This window comes from Osmia bicornis, chromosome 2, assembly GCF_907164935.1.
Source record: "Osmia bicornis bicornis chromosome 2, iOsmBic2.1, whole genome shotgun sequence".
Taxonomy (NCBI): Eukaryota; Metazoa; Arthropoda; class Insecta; order Hymenoptera; family Megachilidae; genus Osmia; species Osmia bicornis.
In genome coordinates, this window is record NC_060217.1 from 6,079,375 (window position 1) to 6,102,316 (window position 22,942).

Below are 22,942 nucleotides of genomic sequence, written 5' to 3' on the forward strand. Positions count from 1 at the left end.
CGAAATTTTACTCTTTTGCCAGAGTTAGCCGTGTGGTGCAGCACCACGCTGAGCGCAAGCAAAATCCCGGACACGAACACTCTCTTTTTCTGTTCTGTTGTTTTCACACTTTTATCTATTACATGTTTCTTTCATTTATTATTTCTTACACTTTTAGAAAAGTATCATTTTGATGCATTCAAAGGGGATTAATAACCAAATATACAGTTGCGTTTAATGTAATTTTTTAAATAAATTTATATTTTACTTAAGATCAACATCTTTCCCCTGAGTTTTTCACAACCGTTAGACATTATAAATGATAGACATTTATTAACCATAATAGAAATCTCAATTTCACATCATATATATATATATACATTATGTTATTATAAAATAGTATTAACTATTTATGCATCATATGTGGAAGCAGAGACATTTCCACCATGTCCAGTCCAATTTGTATGAACAAATTTTCCTTCTTCACCAAGTAATTCATAAGTGTGAGCTCCAAAATAATCGCGTTGAGCTTGAAGTAAATTTGCTGGGAGCCGAGCAGTTCTATAACCATCATAGAAAGCTAAAGCAGTTGATAAAGCAGGTGTTGGTATGCCTAGTGATACAGCTGTGGATACCACTATTCTAGCACTAGCTTGGCATTCTTTCATTGCATTGGCAAAGAAATCATCTAGTAACAAATTGGAAAGTTTGGGATTTTTGTCGAATGCTACTTTTATATTTCCTAAGAAAACACTGTGAATAAAAAGAAGAAATTATAGTATTGTATTATAAAAATTATTTAAATAATCTCATATCTTATTAATAAAATATTAATAAAGATGTACCTTCTTATGATACATCCTCCTCTCCACATAAGAGCAATACCACCATAATTCAAATTCCAGTTGTGAACTTTCGCGGCTTCCCTCAATAACATGAATCCTTGTGCATAAGAAATAATTTTGGATGCATACAGAGCTTTCTTCAAATGCTCTAGGAACTGTTTTTTATCACCTTGATACACAGTATCAGGGCCTTTCAATACGGAACTTGCTTTTACTCTTTCACTTTGCAAAGCAGAAAGACATCTAGCAAAAACTGATTCTCCAATTAGTGTTACAGGTACTCCATAATCTAATGCAGCGATAGCTGTCCATTTTCCAGTTCCCTTCTGACCAGCAGTATCCCTAATTCTCTCAAGTAGATAACCTTTCTCATCTTTGTATTTAAGAATATCTCTAGTGATTTCAATTAAGAATGAATCCAGTTCCCCTTTATTCCACTCATCAAAAGCTTTACTCATCTCTTCTGGACTGAGTTTCAAGCCATTTCTCATGATATGATATGCTTCACATATGAGTTGCATATCACCATATTCAATACCATTGTGCACCATTTTTACAAAATGTCCTGCACCTGTTTCTCCGACCCAATCACAACACGGCTCTCCATTGACCTTTGCAGCTATTGACTAAAAAATTTATATTTTATCACTAAAACATTTAAAAATTCGTATCGGTAAATTTTTAAGTAAACAATTATATTTTAGCCTTATACCTGGAAGATTGGTTTGATATGTGGCCAAGCTTTTGGATTTCCACCTGGCATCAAAGATGGTCCATATCTGGCACCATCTTCGCCTCCACTAACTCCACTACCAACAAATAAAATTCCTTTCTTGTCTAATTCTTTACTTCTTCTTTCAGTATCCTGATACTCAGAATTACCACCATCAATTATAATATCTCCAGGAGACAACAAAGGCACCAATTGTTCAATAAATGCATCCACAGCGGCACCAGCTTTTAAAATATACAAATATTTACATATATATTTATTTTTATTATTAAAGCCATATAAAATATATTTCATACAGCATTAATTATTATAGATCAATGACTTACAATTATAATATACAAACTTTCAAATGATAAGAGGTCGAAACAAATAGTATTCTATTACAAGGTCATATTTTTTTGTGATAGAATTTATAATCAATAGCAGTATCTTACCTTTCACCAAAAGCATTACTCTTCTTGGTGATTTTAATTTTTCTACCATTTCTTTCAAAGAATATGCACCAACGACTTTTGTACCTTTTGCTTCATTTTGTAGGAAAGATTTAACTTTTTCTGTTGTACGATTATAAGCACAAACAACAAATCCATGATCATTCATATTCAAAATTAAATTTTGCCCCATAACAGCCAGGCCAATGAGGGCAATATCTGCAACACTGTTAGGTAAAATATATTTTATCAAAAATTATGTTCCAATTATATATTTGATATGTAAAATACCACATTGTAGGCTATTACATAAATATTAAATATTACATAATATTTTATAGATTGATTCTAATATAAAATTTTTTTTATAATTTATTTTATATTACCGCTTTGTTTACTATTTTAATTAACGTAAAAGTATATTTCTTTAAATTAGTTTAAATAAGAAAGTTTTGTAGTGAATGATCTATAAAAAGATAAAATATTTACTCTTTGCAGGAATTTTAATTTCAAATTTCTTTAAAATAACAAAAAAGAATTACTTACGGCTTACTCATTTTGAGAAATAGTTAATACGCGAAAAATGATAATATAATTCGTCTTCTTCAAGTATCAAGAAGCAACAAGTGGTCGGACGGTTCTACCGCGAAGATTAAGAATGAACATTCATTCTCGAGTAGTCTTCGACATCAGCCGACGTTTCGTAAGCCAATCGCAGTCAACATCAAGGTCAGCATGGAGTCAACACTACATGAATGCTACGATAGAAATTTCATAATTTTATCATTAAAGATATACATACTAAATGTACTATTATACTAACTAAATTAAGTCTTTATAAAAGTTATCCGTATAAGAAAAATTATATTTTATGTATATTTTACTATAATATTACATATTTATGGTTTTTTTTTTGAGTTCATTATATTTCAAGGAAATTATACTACAGCTTGAACATAGAAAGGAATAATTATATCTTTATTTAATGGAATTGAAATTGATATTATGTATCTGCTGAATGGAAGTGAAATTCTTAATTCTATCACATGAATGTAGTATTTTTTTTTAAAATGAAACATTTGTGTAAATATTTCTGGTAATATTTATATTACTAATTGTAAGATAAAAGATAATTGTTTGATACTATATTTTAATACAACCATATACATATAGAATAAGGCTAATATCTGATACTAATGAATATTTAAAATTTGTGCAACTGTATAAGCGTTTATACCATGATTACATCATGTATATTTATACAGTACTTACAGAAAAAAGGTCTAGGATGATTCAGCGAAATCAAGTAGATAATTCTAATCTTTCAGGATATAAAGTAACGATTTTAAAAAAGACTATTGTTTTACGCGGGTTTTAAATAGAAACTCCTTACTTCCAATCAGCATACACATATACAAGACTGACAGCACTTTCAGTTATCGCTGAAAAATGATTGGACTGATCAGATGTATGGATATTTTAATTGGAAACGCAACATGTCGCGATTTGCTTGATTAGATTAGGAAAAGCCTTCGTATATTTCTTTCGTTTTAATGGTGTAATTAGTGAATTTTTAAGCAGTTCGTAACAGTCCTTAAGTACACCTTTTACACTGCAGTGTGTCAAACAATGACGCAAACTTGTCAGAAACATGCTGGAAAAGTATTTGATAGAAAAGTGAACATAACCCAACGACAATGAGATGCCCTATTTCTGTAACTAAATACATCTTTTTTATTGAGACTAGGACTTAGAACTGTACAGAAATAAAGTTAAATAAAAATATTAGTATTTGAGTTGTTTGGTACTTTGAACAATATGGGACTTCTCTTTGCAAAATTGTGGAGTTTATTTGGCAATGAAGGTAAATTCCGTATATCTAGTAACAGTATTGTGTTAATTAGTTCATTATTTTCAGCATCACGACATATAAATAGTTTTATTGTAATATATCTGTGTTTAATAACACATGGACATGATGAATGATCAGTAAATGTATATTTACTTTTATCTTTATCAGATATGTAAAACGATTATCCGTAAATTTTGAAGGTACCTTTGTCAGGTGTAATGTATTCGCGTGTAACAAAATTTACAAGTCTAATTATATTAAATTCATTTTACACAAATGTCATAATTATTTCCTAACATTTTCATATTAATAACAAGAATCAGCAACATTGTTTTTTTAAATAATTAAGAATCTTAAGTAATACAGTGATACAGTAATAATAATAGTTAAGAAATTTACAGATATGTAATTTATATTTTTAAATATAATTAAACAAATAATGTTATACTTTGTATTTTTTGCAATTAACTTTATAATTGACATGTTTTATGAATGTTGTTTGAAGCTTATATTATTGTCTTTGAAACATATGTTAACATATGTTAGTTTCGAAATCCTTATTTATAAGAATATGACATAAAACAGTTACTTGTACAAATATAATCTCAATTATATTACATTATATAATCATATATATGAGTTTATATATTGTTAAATAGATTTATATGTTTTTATTTTTCAGAACATAAAATAGTTATGGTAGGTTTAGATAATGCTGGTAAAACAACTATATTATACCAGTTCCTAATGAATGAAGTTGTTCATACATCACCAACCATTGGATCGAATGTTGAAGAAGTAGTTTGGAAAAATATCCACTTTATAATGTGGGATTTAGGTGGACAGCAAAGTCTACGAGCTGCATGGTCCACTTATTACACTAATACTGAGTTTATAATTATGGTTATAGATAGTACAGATAGAGAAAGACTTGGTGTAATAAGAGAAGAATTATATTCAATGTTAAATCATGAAGAATTAAGTAAAGCCAATGTGTTAGTTTATGCTAATAAGCAAGATTTAAAAGGTAGTATGACTGCTGCTGAAATTTCTAGACAACTAGATTTGACATCAATCAAAAAACATCAGTGGCATATACAAAGCTGTTGTGCACTTACAGGAGAAGGGTAAGGATAAAGTTTATTGACACAAAGTTATATAATGTTACCATCTTATAAAACAAAGCAATTTGTTGTATTTCAGGCTTTATCAAGGTCTCGAATGGATTGTTGGACGTTTAAAAAAGACATGACGTACATTATGAGAATTCATTTTGAATGTAATAAGATATTTAAAATGTAAAGTATATGTTCAATGTGAGTTACTGTGCCACTCTAACAATTGTACAAATGATATGAGAATGAATGATCATTTTTCAACTGGTACATTAGCTTCACACATAAAGTATAACTGCATATATTGATTACAGTTATTACTTCAGACACTGAATGTATTAATTGGTGGACGGGTAAATTTTATCTTATCTATTAAAGTGATATCAATTGTAGAGGTAAATGATTATAACTAATTTAAAGGCAAAATAATGTTTTAATTAATTCTGTGTATAATATCTTAAAAAAATCATGTTATAAAAGAATGAAAAAATTATAAATATCTATGATGAACTTTTTTTAATCTGTATATTAAAAATATGTATTATGAATACTTTACAACGGGACTGCCAAATTGAACATATTTTCTACGAGTATATCGGATTATTCATAGTTATAAAAGCTGCACTGCGATTGCAGTTCGAAAGATATGAAATTTTATTTTGACTCAATTAAAAGTTTTGCATGCATACTTAAGAAATATAAACTTAATCCCGTCCACCTATGTTAATATAAAAAAAGAGGAATGAATTATTTATTTATTCTGTTCAGTTGATGTGCGGATAAAAATTGTTTGGCCTGTGCGACTTTCAAAGCTATACCTATGTACATAGTTTTTTATACTCCGCATTAATAGTAAATAATTGTAAAAAGTAAATTCCAACTTAGCACCAATTAAACTACATATTTTTCAAGTTTCTGTGTGAAAATTTAAATAATTCTTAATGCTCTTTATACTACAAATATAAGACTTAATATGGCAGAGTTAATCAATTGGTTTAACTGAATGTCTAAAGGCAGAATACTAACTGCTCTGTGATACATGGATTCACCAGTAAGAAGGTGTTTGTTGGGAACATTAAAAATTTTTTTTTTTTTATGTATCAGAAAGCCATCTTTTATACATGGAATCTATTTTTTTTTTTGTAAAAACATTAATTGTTTCATTATAGATATCATGAATTTTTTTAATGTCTTTAACCCAACTAATTGACTGCTGCCTCCATTTATTTCATTTACTTTACAATTATAACTAACTTATGTGTAGTTAAAAAAATATTCTACTATTTAATAACTATTAATAACATATGAAGATAATTATAGAAATTGTTAAAAGCATTATACGAAAGATGAACGCCGTCTACAGCCAGAGTGAGATCATACATTTAAAATTTCATAAAAATAAACAGTAGCTTTCTCATATTGAGAAACAAAGAACATTATCTTAACTATGATAGTACAGTGCTGCAGATATGTAATATCATTATATACATCCTCGTTAACAAAATTTTCGTTAAATAGGAATTGTCAAATACACAATAGAAGCTAAAGGTTGTTTATTATATTAAAAGTACACAATATCAAATATATACTTGTGCACATTTAAGCGTTATAAATGGCTTCTCTTTAATTAAGTTAAATTAGTACCTTAAAAACAAACATTTGTTTTTAATTGGTTGTTAATAGTTTAATTAATTATTGTCTGTAATAGATGCGAAATAATTGCGAACAAGATTGTTAATTAACGTAAGGGTCGAAATTAATGTAAGATCGATTTTACTAAATTTTGTTTTACAATAAGCGAACAAAAAATTATGTATTGTAATTTATTCGAAACAAACTGTCCTACGTTTCTTATATTTATTTTTGAACAAATTAAATTTAATCGACTACACATCCGGAATTATGTACATGTTTTACCATTAAATTAATTATTTCGTATAAAACCTTAGAGTTTTCATTTTTTGTATTAAAGTTATCTTTTGAATTACAATAAATATATTTTACTGTATACTGTCTTATTTTTTAATACTAAAATAAAAATTGTATTCACTAAAGATCACAAAAAAAGAAATAACATTGTGAGACATAAAAGAAGCAAGTCAATAAGTTAAATTTTTTTAACGATTGTTTATTTTTACGTTCGTTATAAATAAAGTTTCGCACACACTCACTCATTCTCATAACAGTGGATCTACCACTGGTCATTTATTTTTTAAATTCATGTAAACTGTAATGACTCGATGTGTTTGAATCATTTTTATATTGTATTTAAAGAATCTAAACCCATTAACTGGTGCGCTAATATTGCAACATCGTTTACATATTTCATTAGCCCTATACATTTTCTATTTTACATGGGTTTACTAAAAATAATTATTTTTCCTTAATTTTCGTTTAACGGAGCAATTTTCAATATTAATACAATACCTTTTTATCATGACTATCGAAGTAAAAATGTTTATTGCGATCCAATTAGACTTTACAATGATCTGATATTTGTTTGGCAGTGTCTATTCAATTTTGAAGACAACGTTTGCAAAACGTTAACTACGCACACTTAAGTTTTATATTGAGACATTTTACTAATTTTTCATACATTTAATATTTACCGCTTTTACATCTAAAACTGTTACTATTTAAGTTAAACATAAAGCGACAAATATATTTACAGTGAATCGCATCTACTGTCAATGCATGTATTGTTCTCTTAAGGGCTTGGCAGTTAAAACTATGTATACCGAATTAAACTATATTTTTTTTACACATGGCTTTATGTCATAAAAACTTCACCTCATTTGTACAGAACCCGCGTCGCTGTTAACGGATTAAAAAAAGAAAATGTAGATCGAAGTTTTTACGATACAACGCACCACGAAATCGTTTCTTCTTTTAGAATGTCTACATTTCAATACGTCGTTACGTGAGATGATGTTTTATTGTTTTTAATACCTAGCCTCGTATCTTTTCAATAAGATTCTAGCAATTGAAACGACTTTTTTGAAGTCATCAAAATGAATTCGAAATGAGCTCGAGAAAAATTACACTTTTCCGTGCAGTAATAACATTTTTAACATGATAATAAAGCAGTCAGTTCTTTATTCTTGCAATCATGACGATGGTGTGACACGAACTTAAAGGTTTTAATGATTCTGATTTTCTGCTTTGCGTTTTTTTTTTTTTTTTTTCATAAATAAAGATATCGTCTAACCGTTGACTTGTTTCATAAGGAGATCGGTGCTCAAAGACTTGGGCCTTTCGATCGGGAGGCCAAGAGCACGATCCCAAACGAGAGCCGCGAGAACACCAAGGGCACGAGATACTCCGAATAGGACGGTATAATAATTCATTTCCTTCATTCCATAATATTGCAACAAGACTCCAGAATGGGCGTCTACATTGGGCCACGGGTTCTTTACCTTGCCGGTTTCCAACAGGATGGGAGGAACTACTTTGTATACTTGAGACACCAACTGAAAATACAAACATTCATCATTGATTATTAATTCGAACACTTTTGTTTTTTGCAATCATTTCAAGTAAGGTCGTTAAAAAATATTACCTTGAATAACTTGTCGTTTGGCAAATGTTTCAATGCGAATTCTCTTTGACACGTGTATCTGGGGTCAGTCTTTCTGAGTACGGCATGACCGTATCCAGGAACGACCTGACCGCTCTTCAACGTGTTCCAAATGAAATCTTTAAGCTTTTCATCGGTGGGGCTGTCTCCAACCTGAGCACGGAGCTTCTCTAACCATATCAGTACTTCTTGATTCGCTAGTCCGTGAAGAGGTCCGGCTAAACCGTTCATACCGGCGGCGAAGGACAGATAGGGATCGGACAATGCTGAAGCCACCAAGTGAGTGGTATGCGCAGAAACATTTCCACCCTCGTGGTCAGAGTGTATCGTCAGATACAGGCGCATGAGTTCAATGAATTCAGGGTTATCGTAGCCAAGCATGTTCGCGAAATTCCAGGACCAATCTTTGCCTGCATCGACGGATCCCAAGCCTTTACCACCCTTGTAAATGTTCCTGTATATCGTGGCGGCAACTACAGGCAATTTCGCGATCAAGTTCATCGAATCTTCGTAGACGGTCTCCCAGTACTTGGTTTTGTGCACACCACTGGTGTAAGCCTTTACAAATTCACTTTCGCTGTTCAACAGAGTAATGGCAGAGGAGAATTGAGTCATGGGATGAAGGGATTTGGGGAAATTGTTCAGAGCTTTGACGACGTGATCAGGTAACGTGCTTCTTGCAGCCCATTCTTGAGAGATCGCTTTCACTTGTGCATCCGTGGGGACGTCACCGGTGATCAGAAGCCAGAAGAGACCTTCCGGAAGTGGTTCTTCGCCTCCTTTGGCCTTCGGCAACAACTTCTGACATTCGGGAATTGATTTTCCTCGGAATCTGATACCCTCCTCAGGATCCAGGACTGACGGTTCCCATACGAGTCCTTTGATTCCTCGCATACCACCGTACATCTAAAATATATACAAAAGTCTAGTTAATACGATAGTTTTATAGAATACGAAAGAAAAATTTAATCACAGGATGGATGCATTTTGAATTTGTCTAAATGTATACTTTAAACAATAAATGTATCGTCTATTAATCTATTAAATCGTTACGTAAGTTCATTTCTTTTTCCTTTTGATGGGCACAAAGAATCTTATCGTTCTCAGAAAACTATGACATTCGGAGTTCAAAGTTCGCCCGACAAAGATATAAAACTTGCGAATTAATAGCTAGGCGAAGGACAGAAGATTTCCGACAAGTCTGAAAGTACGTTTGTATCGTGATCACATGATAAGCACGCGACGCACGATGATTTCACGGTCTTTATCATCTATCGTCGGTGTTCTTATCGTTATTACATAAAAAGGAGAACGTAATGAAAAAAAGAAAAAACGAAAGGAAATTGCTCGTTCTGGTATGTCTTCCACTAGAAACTCTTCCTCCACGTGGCGTGGTATGCTAATACGTAATCTCTTTTTTGCCATGTGACGTACTGCCTTCGCAACATCTCACTTCTGATAATTGCCTGGTTGTTAGATTTTTAAGATGTTACTGTAGAATGTCTCAGCGATTGCATAACGACAGAATACGTACCATGTCCACGGTGACCTCCCCAACTTTGGTGGCCCCAAACGCTTTACGGAAATTCTTAACACGTTCTTGTTCCTTTGGAATTTTTTCAGCCAGCACTTTTCTAAGATCGGTCGAAGCATCGCTTAGCTGTCTCAGCAAAACTGTGGAAGTTATTTTCTGAAAAGAGAAAGAAAAAACTTCAATTAATTGAATTCTTCTGTTTAATTTTCGCGATCATACTTGCCACAATGAAACGTAATAGCCGAGTTTAACGCTAGTACTACCGACGTTTGATGCACACTTATTTTTAAGTTGAAAATAATGTAGCAAATTAAATAGATAAATGATACATTTCAACAAAAATACCTGGATAAAATTTATAATTTAAAATAAAAAACTCAAAACCGGTCATTCCGACTGGTTTGGTATTTCTAGTGTTAACAAAGCAAATATTTCCAATGCCGATATTATGTTCTTTCCAATTTGTTTTAATAGACGCGATTAAATTCTCATTACAGAGAGATAACCGAGCACGAATGTTACTGATTTTAACGAACAATCGTGCGTAACTGGTGGATTACGTAAAAAGAACGAATAGCGTGTAATGATACATTTTCCAGATAAAACACACGTCAAGGAGTTTCAATTTCCGTATGAATAGTTGGTAGATACAGAAAAATTCATTGCTTCAGGTATCTCCACGTGTATTTCTGCGCTTCCAATTAACCCACAAGGTATAATCAAAATTCTATTAAAATAATCAACGTAATTGTTTTCGAATCTTTATCCGAAAGAATAAATTATCACGAGAATTCGAATAAAATTCGCTTCGGCTTTACTTTTGAGGGTCACACAGGGTCTCGCATTAAAGTTCATTATCAAAATGGTAAGCCTTGATGAAACGTTTGAATTAAAAGGAATTATTGCTATTGATATAAACGATTATCAATGATAATCAATGATGTCCACGAATCTCCTGCAAAAAAAAACATTCCTCTCGAACATGAATTTATTTTCGGTGATCCTATCCGCGGTTATATTATACACCGATACGCTTGATTCAATGATAAATGTACCAAAATTAGTAATCCACAGTCGACGATGCGTTAAGAAGTTATTTCAAAAACGTGCGCGATTAAAGTACGATTATATCACTCGATGATCTCTTTTACTTTTTATACGAACACCGTATCATTAATCCATTAACACGTTCGCTATCATCGTTTAGCTGGAAATTCGACCATCGAAGGAATCCTAAGAAATCGCTTAACCTTTAGAGAATGAGTATCATTAATTAATATTCGATTTGATCATAAAAAAAACTTGAAGCGCCGACCACGGGTGACCCTCGCCGCAGTAAACGCGTTAATGGGTTAACCCTCGGGAAACGGACGTTCTATGTTATAGTCATTTTGACCCCTAAATAAAATTGTATGTGACATTTGAAGGTTAAATTATGTAGAAAATTTCAAACATACTTTTACGTGTAGATATTAGATCTTTTATAAGCTTCGATGAGTCAAAATGACCATGGAATCGTCATGCAAGGGTTAAACTCATAGATTGTTCTTTATTTCGTCGTTGCCCATTTTCTCGAAGTCGAGCAATCATTGTCTTCGTGGATGCAAAAAGCTCTCAAGATAGCAGTAAATGCAGACTGGGAAAGCCGGGGGCAAACATCGATTCACGACCGCATTTTGCGACCTGCACCAGAAAATTAGGTCGAGGCAAAATCTCGATGGAAGGGTAAAGCGGGACACTAACTGAGAATTTGTGGATTTCCTTGCTCATTGTCGATCAACGAACTGCAAAAATTGACTAAAGCACATATCGGCTAACCTTATCGCTTGTGTTCATGTTACAGACAAGTATTCCATTTTTTTCAAATGGAATTTCTTTGATTGATCGTTCATTGTAGCGATACACTATCTTAACTACGGGGTCATGGAATTTTTTATCTTTCATTTGTAACAGTAACTTGGCGATCACGAGAAAAACTATATATTTTCTTACATAATTTATACTGCAAATAATATTAAATAGACTCAAATATTTAATAAAAAGTATTATGTACTCGAGAGTAAAACTCGGTGTTGGAATACTCTCACACCAAGAGGTGATCATCTTCAGCATACAATACGCTGTTAGACATAAATTGTCAGTGACCTTGACCTTTCTATTAAATTTGTCATTCATCGTGGTGCATATTTCATACCCGCTGTACGAGTTGCTCAATTACTCGTGATTCGCTTTTCGTCAGCCGAATCACCACCCAAAAGTCGGGTCTTTTACATAACAGCGTGATACAGAATTCCCGAACACTCGATTACCAGCTGATAACGAAATATACGAATCTGTCCCATATCGTTCGATGAATTCATTTGAAAATATCTGTGCAGTAGGTATACAATACCATGTGACGATTTTTATCGGAGGAATACCTTATGTTGCTTTTACACTTTAGCATTATATTGCAGATTCTTTTTTTGTGAATATTATTAATGTAAGAGATCGTTCAGAATACTACTACATAGGAAACGTTATAGCTGGGAGGTAGCCAGGGCTTCGAGTAGCCGCTTACTAAAAATAAACAGTTTCACGTGTTGTATAATTCAACCCATACTACATAATGAACACGTGAGAAGAAAATTGGAAGCAAGAATGTGTCCTTTGCAACACGCTAGTGTGCACAATGTATCGGAAAAAGATTGAGAATGTGCTGTTCAGATGGATCAAGTTCAAATTGTCTCGAAATATTAGCTGGATGTTACAAAATAAAATATACGGTCGTAGGTATTATTATTGTGAACATATAGAGTATTCTATGCAACTGGGACAAGCTACAGCATTAAAGCGGTGAAAGATAGAAAAATGATCAGCAGGAAAAATTAAATGGGGTCGAATGGAGGTACCACGTGGTGTGTATCGGCACTGGAAATGAAATTTTATACTTTGTTATATATCAATCGAAGCATATTTTTATTTTCTATAAATCTTTGAAATAGAATAGAAAAGGAAATTTGAAGAGCCAACCCTCTAATCAACTTCAAGTATTATAATAACTAATACTAGACAATGATTCATGATACCCCAAAAAAAAAAAAAATTGCGGATATTGTGGTAGGACACATTTATGCAAAGAATGTACCATTCGAAGTGTAGACAGCAGTATACTTAGCATGTAACACAAGAAGGATATCAACTTGAAGCCGCAACGATGTAACGAAATACTAATTGAACAGATTGATGGTGACTTTTATATCCGTTCAGCATATTGTGTACAAATCAGAGTAAGATTTACCTCAGTATAGATTCAATATCTTTTTTTATCGATCAATTTATACATCAAATTATTATTTAGAAAATATTTTTTATAAAGATACTTATAAAAATCGCATCTATTAAGAATGATGAAAACTTTTGCAGAGAATTTTAGTGAATGCATCTCATGTTGCAAGAATAAAACGGAGATGTTGAGAGAGGTGCAACACAGGCTCAGAAAGGAGAACATACTTTCATAAAAGGTCGACTTTCACCAGGAAAGAAAAACTGCATCACAGTATTTCTCGTTCGTTTGCAATGTGCATTAATGCGAGTAGCTGAGACACTTACACAAATGACTTTTACCGAATAAATTATATAGTATTTAATAATTCAAATTTGATGCAGAAGGAAATTTTGATATCTTATGCAGCATAGTTCGATACTCTTGACTCTCATGACTGGAATGTAAATCTTCATGCATTTACAATAGGTTAAAGTATGCAAAATATATGCAACACGTGTGCATACGCATAAGGAAATATAATATGGTTAGTTTAGTTCCATGAACATTTCACTCGCGACTCCTGCAATTTTATGTTTTTATCTATAAAAAAAATTAATGCTAAGAATAAATTAGAAAACTATTAACATTTACCTTGCAAAACGTCTAATCGTGAAACTGTTATTAATATTTAAAGAAGTTATGAAACACAAAATAGAAGAAAGTGAGTGTAAAGTTATGTATCAAAGTAATTATTAGCTGTGAAAGTAATAATGCTACTAATAGCAGTAGAAAAGATAAAAGTAGCTGATAACATTCGCTATTATGTTAAAAGTGTGTTTAGACTTTGAACTTACAATGTCGATGGACATTTTTAAATATCTTTTGTATTTTTTACTATTTCAATTTGCAGCAAAATATAAATTTAATATACGCTAATTTCCAGGGATTCACCATGATCTTTTTTTCTTTCAATTATTCGTTACGTTCACGAGTAGTTTGAATTCCTTTGACTATTGATAAATGAATGCGGGTGAAATGACATAGTTTACGTAAAAAAGAAAGAAGAACGGTAGGAAAACGTCAATTCGTAAATAGTAGTAAACTCTATAGTTTTTATCAAGCTGAAGGCATTTTATGATGGGCGATAATTAGTCGACTACGAGCAAAGTTCAATACGCGATCCCGCTTCGGTACGCGATTTCTGGTATCGCATAATTAATGAATAGTACTACACTGTATTAATTAATTCGTGCGAGTTCGTCAATCAATTGCTGCGTAAAAGTGAAATATTTCAAGCAATCTTAAGCTGGAAAAAGTAAGAAGCCTTGTATGGTAAATTATTTCTATTTTTCATAAATAATTTACAGAGTTTGATAAACGCGATAACATTAAAACTTGTTGCAAAGGTAGATATCTAATCAAATATTTGATCAGATTGTCATACAAGGTAGTTACCGAGCACGTACAGAAACATAAAAACTTATATTTATTGCAGTAACATGAATGATAAAACTACAGAATCGAATTAACTGACTTATCAATGATATTTTTACAACAATTTATCAGATGATCCTCCATGTATTTAAAAATTAGTTTCACTTCAATCGCAGATTGTAAGTTAACCAGTTACTTAACCATCAACGTGATGTGTGAATTTCAAATGGAAACTGCGAAATGTATGTACATACATAAATCACACATGGAACTGTATAAAAACCGTGTTTATGTAACAATCTCGGAGTACGACTATACACGTTGTCAAAACCACTGATTCAAGGACAAACAGATTGAGCCTTAACAGTGAATTGTTGATTACGCGATACGATCAGAATTGTTTGACAATTCCGCATTACGAATGTAGATAAAATGTCGTATTGATTAGCTATACGAAGCTCGCTTTACCCTAGCCGCTAGGTAAAGCTTAAATAACGCATAACTCGATCGAACGTATCGAATCCTTTAACATCATTGAACTCAATAAGAAGCACGCGATACTTTGCCTCTGGTAATTCGATTCATGGCATTTAATGACTTTCTCGCGGCTCGAGTACTGATAAATTCGTTGTGACAAGAATCGACACGACGACGTATGTAGGTAGTTAGCAACGAAAAGCAAATATGACGTTGATTTATACGTTCGTCTCGTTGGATTTACTGTGGAGATGGTACCAGTGACGCGAATGCAATTAAATTTACCGTCACGGATTACGTGGCAGAGCTCGTCCCACATTGTCATTATCATTAGCATTTACGCAGGTGATACAAAATATCAGATATCGTCCCGACAATCAAATTATCATTTTATCCCGTTGTACATGTCACCTGTGCTTAATTCGTCGGATATAAATTGTCATTCCAAGTGTTATCACGTGCGTGAAAGGAATAATAAAATTAAAGGATTAATGAAGTTTTTAATCAGTGTGCTAGCTCTGACGTAATAAACAGATTATCTTCTTACGTGTTCGTACTTGCAAATTTTTCTTTCCTTTTGTACTAGTAATTTTAATTAAAATGTGTCTTTCATTGATATATCTCCATCTTTTGTCCCGGTAAAATTATGCATTCTCTCTCGTTTGCAATTCGGTGCAGCTAAAAGAATGCACCATCGAATACAATCTATCTTCTATGAATAATAGAGATAACGATTGCATAATTTCTACGGATCTGAACGCTATTATGCATACTCATCGATTTCAATGCATTCGTTGACTGATTAAAACAAAAAGTTCATTGTCATGAAAATTTCAAGAAACAAAATGCATTGAACCGTGCGAGTTCTCGTAGCGAAACGAACGATCTGATTTACCATGAAAAAGTTCCCACAACGCGTGGGTATATAGCGTTAAACAAACGTCAATGCGATTCTCTATCGTTACAACATTTTATCATTGAACTTTGGGTACACGCGTCAACGGTCCCACGTTATTCGTGTGCATTAGGTCAATCGAGTTACTCATTACTACATTATCGCGATTACAACTTCGTTTCTTATTGATATTTCGACAAAGACGTCTTATTGTATCCTTTATCTTAATTCTAGACTTTTCAGTTCGCAAAACCGTCTGTTAATCTCGGGTGACTTTCCTTTCACCGGAAGTCCCTGTGGACTCGGGGCTTTCCTCGAGAGACCACAATCGCGTCACGCGCCATGAATTTTCCTGTTAGGACAGGTTAAAAGTGTGGGAAATGAAAATGCAGTGATTTCGATGCGTGTGCAAGTTTTAACGAAACGAAGATCTTTGTCCTTATTTCTTTTCCTGATCGAATGGAGATAGACATCATCGTATTCTTGCTACGAACAAGTTCTCCTTTCTTTGCTACATCAATTTATTGGGCGCGATCTTCACTCCTATTTGCTAAAAAATTTTCACTTTTGATAGCGTTTTATATCGACGTCGAAATCAGAGGAAATGAGTTATTACATTAATGGGAGTGGTGTTTGTATAATGGGCAGGTTTATCAGCTTTAACGATTGCCAGAAAACCAGACAATTTTTATGTCTTTAATTTAATTCTTTGCATTGCGTTCAGGAGGAAAGTGTTCTGCTAAAAAACAACCCATACCTGACAATGATATAATTAATTCTGAATAAGATATGCTAAATGTTCAACGCGTGAAACGCTTTATCTAGCGATAAGGTTGCTCGAATAACAAAATAAAAATAACTAATAAAAACAAAATAATCTTAAGGTACAAAAATTGATCTCGATTGAAGATATTAGAAGATATTAACGATCTGTTTCGTTAATTGTTCGTTATATTATACATAAAGCTCGATAGCACTGGTTATCTCCGATTACATAACCAGCTAGCATTTGAAGGGCATTACCAGATAGAAGACACCCGCGAACTACAATTATCTAATTGGTTTCGCGCCGTATAATCGTCAAATGGCGCTAAAATGACCGAAGAGGGTGACACTCGATGATCATTATCTACACGTTTCTACATTCAAAGTCATGAATTCTTGTTTCAAAAAATAAGATTAGTAAATATAATTTACCTATTCGCTAACAAAAGCGTGAAAGAATCGAGTAAACAAAATTACTAGGAAAAGCATATTTGAGACTTTGTATAATGTACACCAGACAATTACCAATTTCCAAAATGTAATAAGTATACACGATGCGATAAACGGAAACAAAGAATGCTGGTATAAAAAGTTAGATATTAAGAATATCACAAAATGTGACATCAAAGTGTTAATAATAAACTTGCCAGAAGCGTTTTAATCAGAAACTGAAGCAAATGTCATTTATTTATAACGAATGTTTGAAAAATAATTGCAACCGCATCGACTGTTCAATCTATTTATAGTTAAACATTTTAACAATAGATTCCTCAGTAAACAAACGCTCGAAAATCTAAATGAAGATTTTGGCTACATGAAGAAATGTTAGCTTGATTCGAATCAAGCAAATGTTAATAATAAACGACGTCAATACGCTCATTATATATATGTAAGAGAAATAAAGAGAGACGTCCTGAGGTAACATGTTATGCGATCCGAAGGTCGCATGTATATATGAACGATATTAGGTAATAGGTGAGACATCTATAAGTTAAGCGATAAGTTTCCAAATCTGCCAAAAGTACCAATAGATATAGAGCAGACTTTGTACGAAATGCTGCCCATCGAAAAATTTAAATAGGCATTAAACAATCCTTTGTAATTATGTATATCAATATTTTTAATTAGGTGAATCATATTGACCTTGATATGCCTATGGTTCTCCACAAAATTATAAGAGTAAAGATACAATTGACATTGTTTTCTTGAAATGTTTAAGAAGAGCATACTATCAAGCATACGTAGACAAAAGTAAAGAATTGATCAGGATACAGTACGTCGAGTGAAAGTCGTACGAGCAATTCGAAGTTCGATCAGTAAGCAGGTGTTAGCAGGGAATAGGTCACGACCGATGTAGATCAAGCGGGCAGAACAGATTTTGACCTCGAATTTGTTCTAAAATTATTGCACCTTGCGAAATAGTAGCGTCGCGGACTCTTCAATGGGCATGTGTGTCGATGAAGGAGATCCTCGAGCATTTCGCATACACGACTTACGCTCGTGACCTAGAAGCCTGTGTTCGTGGCCATATGATTTATGATATCAGTGATAGTAAAGGATCCACTGTAAACCGCTATGAGATCTATAGACAATTTGATTTCCTGCAAAATTAACTTCTTGATTTTCTTAAATTGATGACACCAACTCACATCCCATCTCCTTACATGGTAATTGGAAATTCCACGTTTTGAATATGTTAAGCTAAAAGTAGAGGTAATTTTACGCGTTGTTAAATTCATACGTTTCATTCGTTTGAAGTGTACGTCTACAAATTGTTTCACGGTATAAATATAGTTGTGTATACTCGTGTCAATAAACGCTAAACAGATAACACACGTACAAAAAAGAAATTGAAAAATTCTATTTTTCCACGTGTTATTATTAAACATAACAGTTAAATAATTCTTGTCGTTTAGTTTTTCTTTTACTATAGATAATCGTATTCGAAAAATTTATTACGTAACTACTATTAAACTTAGCTAAATTAACACTGAGACTTATCGGTCAGGTAAATCTTTTATCGGATCGATATACAAAATTTGATGTAAATATAGAAAACTCGAGTAAAATGTATGTATGGAATATTTTCTATGTATTTTATATGAGTATTATACTTGGCAAATTAATTTAGCATGTCCTCGTGTTAGAGGTGCTACTTCGAAATAATGTGCATTGTTAGAGCTTCGCAAAGGTGTTTCTGAACATACACTCTGTACGTCAGAGAACGTTCAATTTATGAATATTAAACAGCAATATTTTGTTTGTCTGATTAACAAATATGATTTTATATCGTTCTCAAATATCATTAATATTCACAATTAGTTACGGATTTTTGAATTTGTATACCGACAAACTTGATCGTGTTATAAAATAGTGAGCAGGCTATCGGTCGATAGAACGCCTACTTTGTGTCTAGAACCGCAGCGTCTTTGCTCTTGGTGATGTGCAAAGTTCCGGCGCTTTAAAATAGATAAATGATAAAATGTAGTTGTTCTCGAGTAATTATTTGATGAAAATACGTCGTTGTATTTGTGGAAATTACTAATACACGTTAAACACCTGCTTGCCGTTCGAATTTCGCACCGGAACAACGTGGACTTGTTTAAGAATCATTCAAATATCATATTGCGTACTAAGGTTAACCAAGTTTAGATAAATTTCATTTGCCACGCACCTGAACTTCCAAACAACGTTTGGGGCTGAAACGGAAGAGTGCCATTGTTCTATATATCCTGCCTTATGGACCCTTCCTCTTTTCTTGTTACCGTCACGCCGACTAACCAACTGACCACGCGGAGCTCTGGCGCCCAGCTCAACTAACTCCTCTTTTCGTTCGTCATGGATATTTCTTAAACGCATGCGCACAATTGCAAGTATCCTCGAAGGATCATCTGTAACCATAAACCTGCCAGATTACATTCATAAGAAATATTTAGCATTATAGTTAATGATAAATACTTTAGGAAATCAAAAATATAACATCCAGTCATATCGATGTAAATAACACTTAAAATGTATAACAAATTCTTAATAAACATCTATCATTTTCGCATCACGAATACGTTTTATCATTTTTATTCCACACAGGGAACAGTAGGGAATTTCAATGGTTGGCAATTAATGCTTGATTTGGCGCGTAGTATGATAGGGTTTGAATGTTGTGCAGTACTTTTTACTACAAATGTTGTTTGTTCGTTTATTAATTAAATCTCCTCTATCCTAGGACAGTCAATGAAAAATATCCAACTTGTTACATATTTCCGATATCAATGATGTTCTATAATTAACAAACATATACCAAATAAATAGATGAATGGTATAAGTAGCTCTCTAATAATAAAACTAATCTTTACCTGTTTAATGTAAATAAATGAAAGCCACAAGTAGTTCCACTTGCAATGATGTCTTTAATAATGTTTGTTGATAATTCTATTCCATAATTGCGTACTTTATTGTCATCATCTTTTATAGATTGTAAAGAATCTAAAATATTCTGTGGTATTTTAATATTACAAACATTTGCTATTTTTTCAAGGCACGAATAGTTATGAATCGGATAAATTCCGGGAAGAATCGGGACGTTGATTCCAACTTCTTTACAATCATTAGCGAACTTAATAAAAATGTTTGCTTCAAAGCAAATCTGAGTTATTATAAAATCAGCCCCCGCGTTAACCTTTGGATAAAATCAGCATTAATATATGTATATACTTATTATAAATATATAAACTGATAACAAAATTTAATTCAAATAACTACTTTTTCTTTTAAATAAAACAAATCCAGTTCTTTAGATGGGGACTCTGGATGAATTTCCGGATAACCGGCAACACATATACAAAATGTATCGCCAAACTGACTTTTTATAAAACGCACTAAGTCAACGGCATGTGGGAAATCACTGCTTGCAGTTATGGAGTCTGAAATTTATATTTTTGAAATTTATAAAATAATGCTTTAGTCATACATAATTTTTTAAAAATATTTCTTTACCTCCTCGCAACGCAAAAACATTGCGTATACCACATTTCAGAGCTTCCTCTAGAATACTTTTTACATCTGTCCGAGTTAAATTATTCGCAATAAGGTGGAGAAGCACATTATTTGGAAATGTATCAGTTAATTTTAAAAACTCATAATGTTTTGTTTTATTCTTTGTATGTGATGTCAATGCATAAAAAAGAGGATGATATTTATTCATTTCTGTAAAGAAACTAATAGACGAAATTTTGATTTCAAAAAAGATATAAATATATTACATGTTATGCAGTGCGTAACATACGAACCTTTGGTAAAAATCATCATTTTTTAAAGATAATAATTCAAAACTACAAAAAGCAGTATTTGTGTCGATTAAAGATTTTAATTTTTTCCTTAAATCAATGGCTTCGTGGCCAGTGTTTCTGAGTCGGAAATAATTTGCAACATTATTGCTTTCGTTATTATTGGCAAATTTTTGGTGTATTCCATTCTTCAAATTAGATTTTCTCATCATGTAGCTGCAGAAAGCACGTTTAACAACTATACATTTTTTCCTCATTCTCTCGAACTATATAAGATTCTCGTTATCTGATTGCGCAATATGTGAAATACTTGACTAATTCAACATGATATTATAGTTTCCGAAAATATTCCTAGATAAATAAGAATGTAATATAAGATTAGGAGAGTTATTAAAATATATGTATAATAAATATGTATTACCTTTTTTAATAAACATATAATATTCCACTATCAAAATATACTTCTTACACTTGTATTACATCATTAGAAATCTATTTATAATTATTACAATATTTAATATAAATTTTGATAGAATTCATTGTTACTTTTTCTTTGGTAAGTATAATTTTCTGCAAACCTCTGTTATAGGAATATCAAAAACAGGAGGTATACCACTTGGGACAGTTTCTTTTTTATCACGTGAATGTTTGTCTGTAATAGTTCTAATATCATCTATATCTGGAGTCATTGATAAATTGATAGCTGGGTAAACAATAAATGCAAATGTAGCAAGAGCAGTTAAGGCCCAAACTGGAATTGCTACAGCCCAATATTTGGATGGCCAATACGTTAAACCTAAGTTATATAAAATTTCATCAGGTATTACAGCCCATACCAAAAACAAAAGAAAAAGCATATTAGAACCTATGTATAAAGCATATCCATAGACTGATCTTGGTCCATATGGAGCAGGAGTATGCTCCATTCTATGGAATATTTTAAAATAATTTGAAAAACAATTTACTTAATAATAATTAAAACTTGGTTCAGGTGGTCCAAACTGCTGCATAGTTTCTGTTACTAAAATTAAACTATCAAAAAATGATGTTAATGCCACTCTGACCTTTCGAGCCTCAGTTCCGGATATTAATCTATAAGAAGACATATTTTATTAAAACAACCGAATATATCTAATAGAAGATTACAAAAAATAGATGCAAACTTACACTTGTAAAATATTATTTTTTAATGTCAAATCTTTGGTACTACCACCTCTTGAAGGCTCTTGATCAACTCTAAGTACTTGATAAGCAATTTCTGCTTCTCTTGCTGATGGGAAAGGTATAGACAAATTTCTGTTCAATATTAAGGTTATTTACATAATGTCTTATCAACAATTTTACAAAATATAAAATTACTTTTTTCCTTAAAGGATACACACTTAAAGTACTCATGACATTACAATAATGATCTCTTAATTAATTCACATCAATATATTTCCTGTGCTGTTGTCATAACAGTAACAATATACCTGTTAATTCATAAATATTTACATCATTTTGCACGTGTTGATACAGGATACAGCTATAGTTATCAAGTAAGTATATATATAATATATTAATTAGATATCAATAATATTACAGTCACCAACCCTAAAGTTCAAATTAAATACTTTAATTTAGTACTTAGATTAATATAATAAGGTAAATCGTAACTTCATAAACATTCAATGTTTTATAACAAATTTTAGACATGTGCTCATAATTCTAGTAACTTTCTTTCATGACTCACATATATGCTTTATTCGGTTGATTAATGTATGTATGTATGTATG

General features: G+C 32.1%; 6 protein-coding genes and 1 long non-coding RNA gene across 12 annotated transcripts; 2 read left to right on the top strand and 5 right to left on the bottom strand.

Annotated features, from left to right (window-relative positions):
- Positions 1 to 219: 219 nt before the first annotated feature.
- Positions 220 to 2,710, bottom strand: LOC114872031 (6-phosphogluconate dehydrogenase, decarboxylating). Its single transcript, XM_029178765.2, has 5 exons — positions 2,535 to 2,710; positions 1,992 to 2,215; positions 1,537 to 1,781; positions 825 to 1,450; positions 220 to 732 (listed from the first exon to the last, which is right to left on the bottom strand). Exons 1-5 carry the CDS (start codon positions 2,543 to 2,545, stop codon positions 390 to 392), a joined length of 1,449 nt encoding a protein of 482 aa, XP_029034598.1. The 5' UTR covers positions 2,546 to 2,710; the 3' UTR covers positions 220 to 389.
- Positions 2,711 to 3,249: 539 nt separating this feature from the next.
- On the top strand, positions 3,250 to 6,898 carry LOC114872034 (ADP-ribosylation factor-like protein 5B). 2 transcript variants are annotated; one of them, XM_029178773.2, is made up of 3 exons: positions 3,250 to 3,852; positions 4,523 to 4,967; positions 5,044 to 6,898. In XM_029178773.2, exons 1-3 carry the CDS (start codon positions 3,807 to 3,809, stop codon positions 5,090 to 5,092), a joined length of 540 nt encoding a protein of 179 aa, XP_029034606.1. In that variant the 5' UTR covers positions 3,250 to 3,806; the 3' UTR covers positions 5,093 to 6,898. The 2 variants fall into 2 exon arrangements, with proteins under 2 accessions (XP_029034606.1, XP_029034605.1); XM_029178772.2 differs by lacking the exon at positions 3,250 to 3,852 and adding an exon at positions 3,874 to 4,040.
- A 164-nt stretch (positions 6,899 to 7,062) lies between these two features.
- On the bottom strand, positions 7,063 to 19,649 carry LOC114872032 (probable citrate synthase 2, mitochondrial). Its single transcript, XM_029178766.2, has 4 exons — positions 19,559 to 19,649; positions 10,067 to 10,222; positions 8,515 to 9,438; positions 7,063 to 8,425 (listed from the first exon to the last, which is right to left on the bottom strand). Exons 1-4 carry the CDS (start codon positions 19,601 to 19,603, stop codon positions 8,159 to 8,161), a joined length of 1,392 nt encoding a protein of 463 aa, XP_029034599.1. The 5' UTR covers positions 19,604 to 19,649; the 3' UTR covers positions 7,063 to 8,158.
- On the top strand, positions 10,230 to 15,770 carry LOC114872038. The gene is made up of 2 exons (XR_003788690.2): positions 10,230 to 13,335; positions 13,472 to 15,770. It is a non-coding gene; the product is annotated as an uncharacterized LOC114872038 (long non-coding RNA).
- Positions 19,559 to 21,678, bottom strand: LOC114872033 (methylenetetrahydrofolate reductase). 3 transcript variants are annotated; one of them, XM_029178769.2, is made up of 7 exons: positions 21,589 to 21,678; positions 21,171 to 21,518; positions 20,878 to 21,098; positions 20,644 to 20,804; positions 20,238 to 20,560; positions 20,054 to 20,161; positions 19,559 to 19,775 (listed from the first exon to the last, which is right to left on the bottom strand). In XM_029178769.2, the coding sequence occupies exons 2-6, from the start codon at positions 21,422 to 21,424 to the stop codon at positions 20,113 to 20,115; spliced, it is 1,008 nt and encodes a 335-aa protein (XP_029034602.1). In that variant the 5' UTR covers positions 21,425 to 21,518; positions 21,589 to 21,678; the 3' UTR covers positions 19,559 to 19,775; positions 20,054 to 20,112. The 3 variants fall into 3 exon arrangements, with proteins under 3 accessions (XP_029034602.1, XP_029034600.1, XP_029034604.1); XM_029178767.2 differs by having other exon boundaries at positions 19,843 to 20,161; XM_029178771.2 differs by lacking the exon at positions 20,054 to 20,161.
- Positions 21,585 to 22,093, bottom strand: LOC114872035 (phosphatidylinositol N-acetylglucosaminyltransferase subunit P). The gene has a single exon (XM_029178774.2). The coding sequence runs from the start codon at positions 22,091 to 22,093 to the stop codon at positions 21,710 to 21,712; it is 384 nt and encodes a 127-aa protein (XP_029034607.1). The 3' UTR covers positions 21,585 to 21,709.
- LOC114872036 (EKC/KEOPS complex subunit LAGE3) lies at positions 21,873 to 22,890 on the bottom strand. Of its 3 annotated transcripts, none has more exons than XM_046290039.1 (4): positions 22,546 to 22,890; positions 22,335 to 22,463; positions 22,133 to 22,259; positions 21,873 to 21,963 (listed from the first exon to the last, which is right to left on the bottom strand). In XM_046290039.1, exons 1-3 carry the CDS (start codon positions 22,560 to 22,562, stop codon positions 22,133 to 22,135), a joined length of 273 nt encoding a protein of 90 aa, XP_046145995.1. In that variant the 5' UTR covers positions 22,563 to 22,890; the 3' UTR covers positions 21,873 to 21,963. The 3 variants fall into 3 exon arrangements, with proteins under 3 accessions (XP_046145995.1, XP_046145996.1, XP_029034608.2); XM_046290040.1 differs by having other exon boundaries at positions 21,919 to 22,003; XM_029178775.2 differs by lacking the exon at positions 21,873 to 21,963 and having other exon boundaries at positions 22,546 to 22,639; positions 22,760 to 22,890.
- Between the last annotated feature and the right edge of the window lie 52 nt (positions 22,891 to 22,942).

Bases quoted from the DNA above. Each gene is read 5' to 3' on its own strand.
- LOC114872031 (XM_029178765.2), bottom strand. The intron at 1,782-1,991 runs GTAAGATACTGC...ATATTTTAAAAG, and splicing joins AGTAATGCTTTTGGTGAAAG to CTGGTGCCGCTGTGGATGCA. The intron at 733-824 runs GTACATCTTTAT...TTTTATTCACAG, and splicing joins GGAGGATGTATCATAAGAAG to TGTTTTCTTAGGAAATATAA.
- LOC114872034 (XM_029178772.2), top strand. From the start codon at position 3,971: ATGATCAGTAAATGTATATTTACTTTTATCTTTATCAGATATGTAAAA. The intron at 4,041-4,522 runs GTACCTTTGTCA...TTTATTTTTCAG, and splicing joins ATTATCCGTAAATTTTGAAG to AACATAAAATAGTTATGGTA. The intron at 4,968-5,043 runs GTAAGGATAAAG...GTTGTATTTCAG, and splicing joins TGTGCACTTACAGGAGAAGG to GCTTTATCAAGGTCTCGAAT.
- LOC114872032 (XM_029178766.2), bottom strand. From the start codon at position 19,603: ATGGCACTCTTCCGTTTCAGCCCCAAACGTTGTTTGGAAGTTCAG. The intron at 9,439-10,066 runs GTACGTATTCTG...TATATATTTTAG, and splicing joins GGGAGGTCACCGTGGACATG to ATGTACGGTGGTATGCGAGG. The intron at 8,426-8,514 runs GTAATATTTTTT...TTGTATTTTCAG, and splicing joins CAAACGACAAGTTATTCAAG to TTGGTGTCTCAAGTATACAA.
- LOC114872033 (XM_029178769.2), bottom strand. From the start codon at position 21,424: ATGAGGAAAAAATGTATAGTTGTTAAACGTGCTTTCTGCAGCTACATG. The intron at 20,561-20,643 runs GTAGTTATTTGA...TTTTATCCAAAG, and splicing joins TGTTTTATTTAAAAGAAAAA to GTTAACGCGGGGGCTGATTT. The intron at 20,162-20,237 runs GTAAAGATTAGT...TGTTAATTATAG, and splicing joins CATTTATTTACATTAAACAG to AACATCATTGATATCGGAAA.
- LOC114872035 (XM_029178774.2), bottom strand. From the start codon at position 22,093: ATGGAGCATACTCCTGCTCCATATGGACCAAGATCAGTCTATGGATAT.
- LOC114872036 (XM_046290039.1), bottom strand. The intron at 22,260-22,334 runs GTAAGTTTGCAT...GTCTTCTTATAG, and splicing joins AAAAATAATATTTTACAAGT to ATTAATATCCGGAACTGAGG.